Source organism: Pipistrellus kuhlii, unplaced genomic scaffold, assembly GCF_014108245.1.
Source record: "Pipistrellus kuhlii isolate mPipKuh1 unplaced genomic scaffold, mPipKuh1.p scaffold_m20_p_2, whole genome shotgun sequence".
In the NCBI taxonomy this organism is placed as follows: Eukaryota; Metazoa; Chordata; class Mammalia; order Chiroptera; family Vespertilionidae; genus Pipistrellus; species Pipistrellus kuhlii.
This window is the reverse complement of record NW_023425515.1, coordinates 38,025,418-38,037,661: the sequence shown is the minus strand read 5'-3', so window position 1 is coordinate 38,037,661 and position 12,244 is coordinate 38,025,418. Positions and strand designations below refer to the sequence as shown.

At 37.8% G+C, this 12,244-nt stretch overlaps 1 protein-coding gene across 1 annotated transcript in view; it reads right to left on the bottom strand.

Moving 5' to 3' along the window:
• SENP2 (SUMO specific peptidase 2) overlaps nt 1-12,244 on the bottom strand; it is a 35,749-nt gene that overhangs the window by 18,291 nt on the left and 5,214 nt on the right. Inside the window, exons 3-6 of the mRNA XM_036448080.2 lie at nt 6,826-6,968; nt 6,327-6,393; nt 4,499-4,589; nt 706-874 (exon numbers count right to left, since the gene is read on the bottom strand). Of these exons, the coding sequence (XP_036303973.1) occupies nt 706-874; nt 4,499-4,589; nt 6,327-6,393; nt 6,826-6,968 (470 nt within the window). The remainder of the gene's footprint in view (nt 1-705; nt 875-4,498; nt 4,590-6,326; nt 6,394-6,825; nt 6,969-12,244) is intronic.

Genomic DNA, 12,244 nt, shown 5'->3' with positions numbered 1-12,244 from the left:
CTCCTTAAAATCCCCTCCAGGGCTGCAGTCCTTTTCCTCTCTCTGCCTACTTCTGTTTGTTCAGTACAACTATTTATGTATAAGGTCCCAGAGGCCAGGGTCCATGTTTTATTCCATTCTAATTGCTGACATTGGGCACCCAAATAAGTATTTCTAAGATGAGCAAAACTAATTGGCTTAGAGAACCATGTAGCAATAGGTGATGGTCCTAGGGAATGCCAGATACAGAAATAATTCTAAATGCTCCAGGTATAAGTGAAGACTTCAAAGGGAAGTGAAGAGAATCTTGTTGATGGAGATATCATGCTAAGTGCCCTGAAAAGGGAAGGAAAGAGTAGACATGTACACCATTGAACTTCTCTTATTTAGTCACAGTTATTACATACAGCTTCTAAAGGAAACAAGATAAAACAATCCAGGCACCCAAAAAGAACCCATTCTCTTTTCCTAACATGACTCCTTTTTCTTTCTTATAGTGAAAATAATCTGGAAATTGACTAATTACATATATACAGAATATTTCTAGAAGTATCAAAGTCAAACAGGGTGGTAGGGCCAGGTACAGAAGTGAGACTGGGACATTTATAGTCTCTGTATACCCTTTTATACCTTTTGAGAATTTTATACTATAGTACATATATTACTTATTCCCCACTCCAAATTCATAAAACAGTTTTCAAAAGAGATCAGACTGGTAGTGCTTACCTCCTCCACAGTACAATGGGGACGCCTCAGACCCTTGCCACCCTCTTCAATCATCATCTCTGTTACCACCTGCTCCTGAGGTTTCCACATTAAAGAACTCTCTGGATTGCCTTTGCTATGGCGGCGGCCACTTAGTCTTCTATTATAGCCTTCTGAGTTCAAAGTAAAACTGAGAGACAGAAAAACAAACAAACAAAGAAAAACATGTGTCATCAAACTGCTTAAATTGCTGGATTCTAAGCTTCAGATCATTCTGTGATTAGGCTTCCCAGATTAAGCTTGCTCCTGGCAAATCAGACAACTAGCATTCACAAGAGTTAGATCTATCTCTAGAGTAGAGGTAGCATTACACTCTGGAACTTTATTTCCAGTCACCAGGGCTCCTACATGAGAGCCTCTGCCTTCTTCCTCAAGCCCAACTTTCCAACCCCAACTCTGGAATCAGCTCCCCTACTTCACATACCTTCCCCTTGGGCTGCACTCTCCCTTTACTCACTTGGTGTCACTGGAATTAATTATCGTGTGATTGTTTAATGTCTATATCTCACACCAAACTTTAAATTTCATGAGACAGAGATTACATAGTTTCATCACTGGATCTTAGAAAAGGATCTAAACCGAAAGGCACTCGGTATTTGCTGGATGCTAAATTAATAAATGTAAATGAATAACTGCTAAAGAAATGAAAGCCATGAAGCCCCTAGTCATTGTTGCTGGTGGAAGAGCCTGCCTCTCCTACAGCACCAATAATGGGACAAACCGACATCACCACATGTATAATACTTTTACCAAAAAAAAAAAAGGTTGCATAATCTAAAACAAATCATGAATAAGCATCCGACAAAATTAAAGGACATTCTACAAAAGAAATGTTTTGTAGGGTAGGGTGAAAGTAGGTTTACTGTTGTGAGGATGCAAAACAGAGTTTATTATTATTTATTAATTACTGTACTATTTTCCAACCAAAATAATAGATGCCCCACCCTGTACTCTTTAAAAATATCCGTGCTATTAAAGGAAGTCTGAGGAGTTGTTACAGATTAAAAGAGATCAACAAGACTGAAAATTAACCGTAATGCATGATCCTACACTGAATTGTGGACCAGAAAAAAAATACTCTATTATAGATAAATTTAAATAAGACTAATAGTATTATATTAAATTTTCTAATTTTTTAAATCTATGATTACATAAGTAATTGTCCTCATTCTTAAGAAATAAAGCACTGAAGTACCTATGATTAAAAGGACATGAGTCTAAGACTCTCAAATAGTTGAGAAAAAAATATTATGTACATATGACAGAAAATGATAAAGAAATTGGCAAAATGATGAAACTGGTGAATCTGGATCTTCCTCTCTATAAAAAAAAAGGCCAAAATACACAAAAACAGCCCTAACTGGATTAAGAAATAAGCCTACAATCACAGCAGGAAACATCAATACTCCTTGTTCATCAATCAATAAAAAAGTTAGAAACCAATAAGACCTGTCAACATCAACAACTTGAGCTGACATTTATAGAATACTCCACTCAACATTCTTTTCAGGTACACATTGGACATCATCCATATAGACCATATTCTAGGCCACAAAACAAATGCTAAAATTTAAAAGAACTGAAATCACACTAAGTATATTATCTGATCACAATGTAGTTAAACTAAATAACTAAAAGATGTCTGGAAAGTCCCAAATATTTGGATATTAAACAACAGAATTCTACACTTCAGATTAATCACGGGTTAAAGAGAAAGTACAACAGAAATTAGAAACTATTTTTAAATTGAATAAAAATTAAAACCAATTTTTCAAAATGAATGGGATGCAGTTGAAGCAATGCTTATAGAGATAATTATAGCGTTAAGTGCTTAGAAAATAAGTTCACCTCTAAATATTCAAGTCTCTCCCAAGAACAAGGACATCTTTTATATAACCATAATAGTCATCAAAACCCAGGAACTTTAGCAATGACACAATATGTAATATGTAGCCACATTTAAATTTCTCCAAAGACATTAAAAGTATCCTCCACTGCAATATTTTTACTATCTTGAATCCAATGAAGAAGCTCACATTGTATTTAGTTGTCATGTATCTTTAGTCTCCTTTAAACTGAAAGTTCTTTAGCTTTTCTTCATCTGAAAATACAGGCCTTAATCAGGTTTCTTATTCTTAGACTCTGATTGATTTTTGCAGGAATATGAATTAACTCATGTCTTCAGCGCAATCTATCTGGAGACCACAATGTCTCTTTGTCTCACTGTGGATTGCTTTAACTTTGTTCCTTTCCTTAAGGTGGAGTTGTCAAGCAGTTTTCTTTATCCTAAAGTTATTATTTTCCCTTTATAATTAATAAGTAATTTGTGGGGAGATATTTTGTGTATATATAAGTATCCCATTCCTCATCAAACTTTTACTTACTAGGTTCAGCTCAATTGATTCCTATAATATCAATTACTATAATAGTTACAAAACGGCCATTTTCTAATTCGATCATTCCCTGTACACTTACTAGTTGGCATCCTACTATAAAGATCTTTCCCTCTCACAGTATATATTTATTTATAGGACCTATAGCCTGTCTTTACTCATTTTGATGTTTAAATTGTTCCCAATTTGGCCAGTGAAAGCCCCTTCAAGTTTCCTCCTGTGTCATGTTGACATGTCCCCAGTTTCTGAACATTACTTTATTTCTGGCACAAGACATGACAAATTCATTTTGTATTTTCCTTCCTAGCTCTACAATCAACCAACCATTTATCCAACTCCAGAAAACCAGTTTTTAGTTAGTGTCTCATTCTTAAATATGAGCGTATTGCCAAGGATAACCATTATTTGAATAGACTCTAATATGAAACGTAAGATAAAAAAACAGCCCTAACCGGTGTGACTCAGTGGATAGAGCGTCAACCTGCAGAATAAGGGTCCCAGGTTCAATTCCGGTCAAGGGCGTATACCTTAGGGGCACATACCCAGTGGGGAGCATGCAGGAGGCAGCTGATCAATGTTTCTCTCTCATCGTGTTTCTAACGCTCTATCCCTCTCCCTCTCTGTAAAAAATTAATATAATATATAGATATTTTTTAAAAAGATAAAAAGTTAACCAAAGGGAACAAGGAATTTAGGGGAAGCAGAAAAGCAGGGAGAAGAAATTTTAAAATAATTAACAGCTTTAGAGAAAAAAAGATATTGCATCCTTACAATAAGAACAAGAGGCTTGGAGAAAGAAAAACCATGGGGAGAAGGGAAAGGGAGGATGGTTACAACTTAAAAACTATGAAGCCCCTCCTCAAAGAAATCAGTAAAAGATTTCTTTTTAAAGGGCAAGGATAACAGAAGAGAATTTATAGAAAAATTAGGACAATGCAAAAGGTCAAATTTTTTTTTAAAAAGGTTTAATATCCAAGTAGTAGAAATTCTAGAAAATAGGAACACAAAAAGGAGAATTACTGTAATGACAAAAAAAACCAAAACAGTTCAGTGTATGAAAATTCATCAGGCTAGACACTTATTTCCATACTTTTCTGCATGCATATTAAACTTTTTAAAAAGTTTATAATTGAATGGCAATTCTTTTTCAAAAGGTTTTCAAAATCAGATGCTATGGGCATATAATATGGCAGAAAAAGTAACATACACCTGAGTTCAAGTTTTTCACTAGCTGCATGATATTCGGCAAGCTCGAGTACTTAACAAGATTACATAATAGGAAAAAGTGTGAATGTCTAGCAAGAGCGAGCACCTAATATGTGCTAAGTTTCCATGTAAAAAAGGCAGAATTTAACACTTACCCAAAGGAAGGTAGGACTCTGCGAGGGTGATCTCGAGTTACTGTCACTCTGATCTTTGGATAATCACTTATTCCATTAGGAGATTTATTACCTATTTTAGAAATGCATTTGTAATTGTAAATAAGTAAATAAATTAATAAATAAATAAATTAAAAAACATTTGTGAATACTGCATTAGAAAAGAAACTGTGTGATCAGTCTACACTGCAGAACCATATATGTTATTTTTTTCAAATTCTATTACTATACAGCACAGAGATCAGAATTAACTTTGTAAGGTTAAAGGAAAAACAATAGTGCTTAGTTTGTCTTTGGTTTCAGATAAGCAATAACAATTCATAGGGAAGCTTTCCTAGTTTTGCTTGCTGGGACCAACAGAGGCATGAAGAACTTAATGATTATAAAATTCCCTACAACCTAATCAAATTAAGAGAATTTTTCAAGTTTTCTTTTTCCTCTCAAGAAAACAGAAGTATTTTTAAGTGAAAACCTGCCATATGTTACTACATTTCACTGGAAGCTTAGGAGGTGGTTATTATACTTCAAAATATGGTAACCAAATTTTCATTAGCCACATTTTCTTAGGAGCTATTTCTTAGGCTTGGATTGCCTAAGAACTACAAAATGCAATTGTAGCAGCAAAACCTAAACTGACCAAATTCATTTGTTTGCAAAATCTGACTTGAACCAATGTTCAAACCCAATGGGTTTTTAGAATAATATTCAATAAACACAATCTAAAATAGGATAAATTCAGAATCCCTAAACACATTTCTAAGGGCTTCAGATTAGAGGCTGTGGACTTTTTACATTAGAAACCTGCCCAGGGATACCTGTGCTTCTCTCACTAGACCACACAACTATACTGCTGATGCCTCAGGAAGGATATATCTACTAGCTCTTCTATGTCAATTTTAATGGTAAATAATTTTAAGCATTTATATAGTCAAACAATATAAATAGATTATGAAATCTAATTTGTATTCGTTTTTTAAATAAAATGAAAGGCTTCAAAGAAGTATCATCTTTGTCCCTAGATCCCTTGGAACTAGATTCTCAGACTTGGGGGTACACATTTACTCTCCTTTCATCTGCCACTAGAGGTACTTTACATAAAGTTTGTTTGAAGAAGCACTACTGTAAGGTTTTTATCATTTCCTTAGCTTCTTCTACTTTTGACTTCTAAATCCACAACTTCTCTAAAAGCTCTTTTCCCCTTCCTCTCAAACTTTACATACCAACCTGCTTGGCAGAGATCATACCATTTTTAGGACCCTGGTTTCTCCCTATCCTCTTCTCCCCACTACCCCCCAACTCCCCCCAGCACTGTGCACAGTATATTAAAAAAAATTAACAATTCAATTTTGGGGTCTGGATGATATAGAGGTTCCCAATCCATAGAGCTGAGAACTGGAGACCTAAGGTTGCTCCCCAATCAGATTCACACATAAAAAAGTCCTTCTAAGGCAGTTTTCCTATTTTTGTTATTATTGCTATTTGTTTTGTTATTAAGGGTTTTATTATTTTGTTAGTATTGTAATAACTTAGCATAGTGCCTAGCACAGAGTAAATACTCAGGAAATGTTTGTGTGTTGTTGTTTTTAAGGAATGAAATTTGATCTAAGTCACATTATGGACACTGATATTCCAAATAGAAAACACAACAGTAAATTCAAAAACAATTGTAAAGGAAAGCATTTGCCTTTTAGAACGACAGAGAGAATGTCTGTGTTTTCATATCAAAGCAGTGTTCTTTTATATTCTCAAAACTCAGAAAAAAGAAGCAGGAGGAGGAAGGGGAAAACAGAACTATTTTTATCCACCTCACCCAGTTTCAGCATGTTGTTCCAGGATCCGGAACCTGTCAGTTCACAAGATGAAGAGTTCGAAAATACCTTAAAATCAAATAAAATAACCTCTGTAGTATATAATTTTAGAATTTAAGTAAGTTTCTAATATGAAAAAATAAAAATCACTCTATTGGTGCAAGCTCACAGAAGAGATATTATCAATAAAATCTGACATTTAATTTGTGAAGACTCACAAAATGAAGTAAAAATTTAACAATTCCAAGGTCTCCAAACATACTTATTATTCAGTAATTAAGCTCTTTATAATTATTTCTTAAATATGTAATTTCTTTTAAAAGTGTAATTTCTTAAACTTTTAAATTTTGGGCCTATATATCAAGGCTAATAAACACATGCATATTTCTGCATAGAAATCATTCTACACATTAATGCCCAAAATGAGAATATTTCCAAAGTATACTTTCAATGATTAAGTACCAAAATCAGTAGTCCCAAAGGAGTCCTATCCCCACTGACCTCTCCTGAAGGGGCCGCATTCCGTGTTCCGTTACAAGCAGAAGCTACAGAAGCTACCATGGGCTTTGTGGTCAGCTGGAATGGGAATCCAAACAAGCTGGCAGCATTGTAGAGACTGTTTTTCACTTGGTGAATAAAGCAATCTAGAAAGTGTAACATAGATTACATATACATATAAACTTAGAGTAATAAACTTATGGCAAAAAAAAAAAAAAAAAAGGTTACAGCCCAGCGGTGTGGCTCACAGGTTAAGTGTCGACCCAGGAACCAGGCGGTCACAGTTCAATTCCTGGTCAGGGCACATGCCCAGGCTACGGGCTGGTCTCCATTAGGGGACATGCAGAAGGCATATCATTGATTCTCTCTTATCACTGATGTTCTATCTCTCTCCCCTTCTCCCTTCTGCTTCTCTGAAATCAATAAAAAACATCCTATATAACAAAAGGCTAATATGCAAATCAACCAAAAGGCAGAACTACCAGTTGCTATAATGCGGACTGACCACCAGGGGAAAGATGCTCAACACTGGAGTTGCCCCTGGTGGTTACTGTGCTCTCACAGGGGGAGCACCACTCAGCCAGAAGCGGAGCTCACAGCTGGAGAGAGCAGCGGCAGTGAGGGAAGACTCCTGCCTTTGCAGCAGCACTAAGAATGTCCAATTGCTGGCTAAGCCATCAGTCAAACATTCCTCGAAGGCTCCCAGACTGCGAGAGGGCGCAGACCGGGCTGAGGGACCCTCTGCCTCCAAGTGCACGAATTTCATATTTTTTAAATAACAGTATGATTGTATCTAAGAAAGGCCTCTCAATTTTTATTAGAAGTCCTATTTTCAATCACTGATATAAAAAGTCACCTGTAAAAAAATTTTTTCTCCTACTTGAATAACTGAAATTCCAGCACTGTGATTTTTGTATTTTTAGTAAGGTATCTGGGATGCTACAAAAATATGAAACTATCACACAGATTCACACACAAAAGTCCTGAAAGGACAGCTTTCAAGCAATGATTTCTCCCATGTAAAACAAAAAGAGCCATAGCTGGTTTGGCTCAGTAGCCTGAGCATCGATCTGCAGACTACAGGGCCCTCTATTTGATTCTGTTGCAGGACACATGCCTGGGTTGCAGACTCGATCCCCAGTGAGGGGAGTGCAGGAGGCAGCCAGCCCATCAATGATTCTCTCCCATCCTCGGTGTTTCTAACTCTCTCTCCCTTCCTCTCTGAAATCAATATCCTATTTAATAAAAGGGTAATATGCAAATTGACCATCACTCCAAGACACAAGATTGCTGCCCCCATGTGGACACAAGATGGCTGCCACAAGATGGCCTATAGGGAGGGCAGTTGTGGCCAGTTAGGAGTGACCAGGCCAGCAGAGGAGGGCAGTTGTGGGGGACCAGGCCTGCAGGGGAGGGCAGTTAAAGGTGCCAGGCCAGCAGGGGAAAGCAGTTAGGGCAATCGGGCTGGCCAGGGAGCAGTTAGGTGTTGATCAAGCTGGAAGGGGAACAGTTAGGGGGTGATCAGGCTGGCAGGCAAGAGCAGTTAGGGGCAATCTGGCAAAGGCAGGCAAGTGGTTGTGAGCCAGTAGTCCTGGATTGTGAGAGGGATGTCCAACCACCCGTTTAGGCCCGATCCCACTGAGATCGGGTCTAAATGGAGGGTAAGACATCCCTCAGATTGGAGAGGGTGCAGGCTGGGCTGAGGGACAACCTCCTCCTCTTCCCTCCTCACCTCCTTCCACCCCGTGCACTGGGCCTCTAGTATATAAATAAAAGAAATCTATATTCTAGGGTCACGAACATAACTTAACAACCTAGAGTTTATAGTCACTAGGCATGGCAGAATCCTATAGGAAACACTTCATTTACTCATATGTTTGGTCTTACTTCCAAGGCAGGTAATGTTATAGTTGTCCTAAAAAGCTACCTACTAAACGCCAAGGTAGAAATTACTGGAATATTAGATATGAAATTCTTAAATATCTATGATAAAACAAGGCTATCCCTCTACTGGAAAAAATGTGTCAGGCTCACCCCACCCTGCCACCATATACAAAGATTACAAAATAAGCAAGTAAACAAACAAGCGGGAGGGGTAAATTTGTTAAAAAAAACTTCCTCTTTTTATCACTACCCCTTTCTTACTTCCTATACTGATGACTTATTTTCTACAGTTTCCTAAGTAAGAGTATTCTAAAGCACTGGTATGAAAGAAAGAGATCATCACCTTAGCCATATTCTGCTTTAGAGAAAAACAGCCTGAAACTGTGATGGTGGCTTTTAAGCAACAAGCACTCCAGAACAGATAAGATATATAATAATTTCCAAAAAGATAGTGAAATAACTTAAACAGCAGGGAGGATGTGACAGCTGGGTAAAGCAGAATCCAATCTGAAACTATAGAATAGTTCAAAGAACTAGTTTGAAAATGACCTGTTTCACAGTTAAAAGAAACAAAATTTGAAAATATCCTGTTTCTCATTTTAGGAATTAGAAAGAATTCCAGGTTACCCTTCTAATAATGTGAACTTTATGTGGGAGAAAAACAGCTTTAGGGATTGGTGATTAACCTACAGTTAATCAGAGGACAAGAGGTACTCTTACTCGGCCCTATTGCTCAGTGGTTGAGCAGTGACCTATGAACCAAGAGGTTACCAGTTCGATTCCCAGTCAGGGTATATACCCAGGTTGCAGGCTCAATCCCCCACTAGGGATGTTTCTATTTCTCTCTCTCTCTCCCTTCCTCTCTCTAAAAAATCAATTAAAACATATTTTTAAAAGAGGTACCCTTAACAACTTAGTTAAATAATGGACACTAAAAAGTAAAATAATATTTTCCAACAAATTTTGTCAAAATCTGAGTATGCCTAAGATTATGACAAAAGTTCACATAGAGTTCAAACAAAAAAAGGCCTACCTCATCTATAAAATGAGGTAAGACCACTTTATTTCCATGAGATTAACCTAAGATCTCTTAAGATCCTTTTCTTCTATAAGTTATGAGTCTATATTCTAAGGTCCTCCTTTTCTTTAAGCCTTCCTTTTTTTTCTCTGAAAAGGAACCAATAGAGCTGTACTGCCATATAGTAGCCCCTACTACATGTAAGTTACACAAATTTCAATTTAATTAAAATTATAATTTCAGAGGAGGAACAAGATGGTGGCATAGGTAAACACCTAAACTGTTGCCTGGCACAACAATTTCAAAACTACAACTAAAAGACAAAACGGACATCATCCAGAACCACAGGAAGGCTGGCTGAGTGGGAATTTACAATTAGAAGGAAAGAGAAAAGCACACTGACACTCAGAGGAGCTGCAGAAGGCAGAGGTACCGAAGCCCACGCACAGAGAGGGCCGGCAACTGGGTATGTGGCTGGCTTTCTTAAGAGGGAGGGAGACAAAACCTCCCAACTGCTCTGAATTCCAGTTCTGGGCAAGATTCTGGGGATCCAGACTCATTAAGGGAGAAAATGGATTATCTGGCAGCAGGTGAAACTTAAGGGCAGCTTTCTCTTGAGAAGCTTGCAGTGATTTCCACGGGACACTGAGATCCAGGGTCCTCTTAGGGCAGGGCTGACAGGAAGCCAATGCTGTCTTCTTTGCCCTGAGACTCCGCCCCATCCAAGCTGAGCACAGAGGCTTTTGCATGTCTTGTCTCATAAGGGTGTCTCCAACACAGAAGTTCTCCCAGCATAGACACAGCTGATCCACAGTCAACTGGCCTGGTGGTCAATTACCCCAGTGATGCCAACAACAATCAAGGCTTAACTACAACAAGACTGTCCACACAGCCCACAAAAGGGTGCACCAAAAGTGTCCACCTCAGGTAACTGAGGAGGCTGAGCCACTGGGCCCTATAGGACACCTAGCACACAAAGCCACCTTGTAACTCAGGGAAGCAGCCAAAATACAAAGACAAAGAAACAGGTCACAAATGAAAGAAATGGAGGAAAGCGAACAACTGGATATAAAAGTTCAAAACCACAGTGACAAGATTTTCAAGAATTTTCTAGTAAAGGGCGATAAATTTAGTGAGACCCTCAAGGATATGAAAAAGGACCAACTAGAAATTAAACATACACTGACTGAAATAAAAAATGTTATACAGAGATCCAACAGCAGACTAGAGGATCCTAAGAATCAAGTCAAAGATTTGAAATATAGCCGAGACCGGTTTGGCTCAATGGATAGAGCATCGGCTTGGGGACCGAAAGGTCCCGGGTTCGATTCCGGTTAAAGGCATGTACTTTGGTTGCGGGCATAACCCCAGTGGTGGGGGGGGATGCAAGAGGCAACTGATCGATGACTCTCTCTCATCGATGTTTCTCTCTATCTCTCTCCCTTTCTCTCTGTACAAAATCAATAAAATATATTTAAAAAAAAAAAAAAAGATTTGAAATACAAAGAAGCAAAAAATAACCAACCAGAAAAGCAAAAAGATGAAGATAATGTAAGGAGCCTCTGGGACAACTTCAAGCGTACCAAAATCTGAATTACGGGGGTGCCAGAAGAATAGAGAGAGCAAAATACTGAAAACCTATTTGAAGAAATAATGACAGAAAACTTCCCCCACCTGGTGAAAGAAATAGACCTACAAGTCCAGGTAGTGCACAGAACCCCAAATAAAGGAATTCAAAGAGGACCACACCAAGACACATCATAATTAAAATGCCAAGAGCAAAAGACAAAGAGAATATTAAAAGCAGCAAGAGAAAAACAGTTACCTACAAGGAAGCACCCATACTATTGTCAGCTGATTTCTCAACAGAAACTATGCAGATCAGATGGAATGGCAAGAAATGTTCAAAGTGATGAATAGCAAGAACCTACAACCAAGATTACTCTACCAGCAAAGCTATCATTCAGAATTGAAGGGCAAATAAAGAGCTTCACAGATAAGAAAAAGCTAAGGGAGTTCATCACCACCAAATCAGTATTATATGAAATGTTGCAAGGTATTCTGTAAGAAGAGGAAGAAGAAAAAGGTAAAGATAAAAATTATGAACAACAAATACATACCTATCAACAAGTGAATCTAAACATCTAGTGAATAAAAAATTCGATGATCAGTATAAACTGGTGAATAAAATAGAATCAGGGGCATAGAAAGGGAGTGGTCTGACAATTCTCAGGGGGAAAGGGGTGTGTGGGGTGCAGGAAGAGACTGGATAAAAATCGTACACCTATGGATGAGGACAGTGGGGATTGGGGGGGGGGCGGTAAGAGAAGAGGGTGGGGTGGCAACTGGGGGGGAAAAGAGGAACAATTGCAATAATCTGAACAATAAAGATTTATTAAATTAAAAAAAAATTAAATTATAAATTCAGGTGCACTCACCTCATTTCAAGGGCTCAACAGCCATTGTGGCAGATAGTTCTATAAACCTTTACAAACTCTGCCAGCATTACCTCTGCTACTC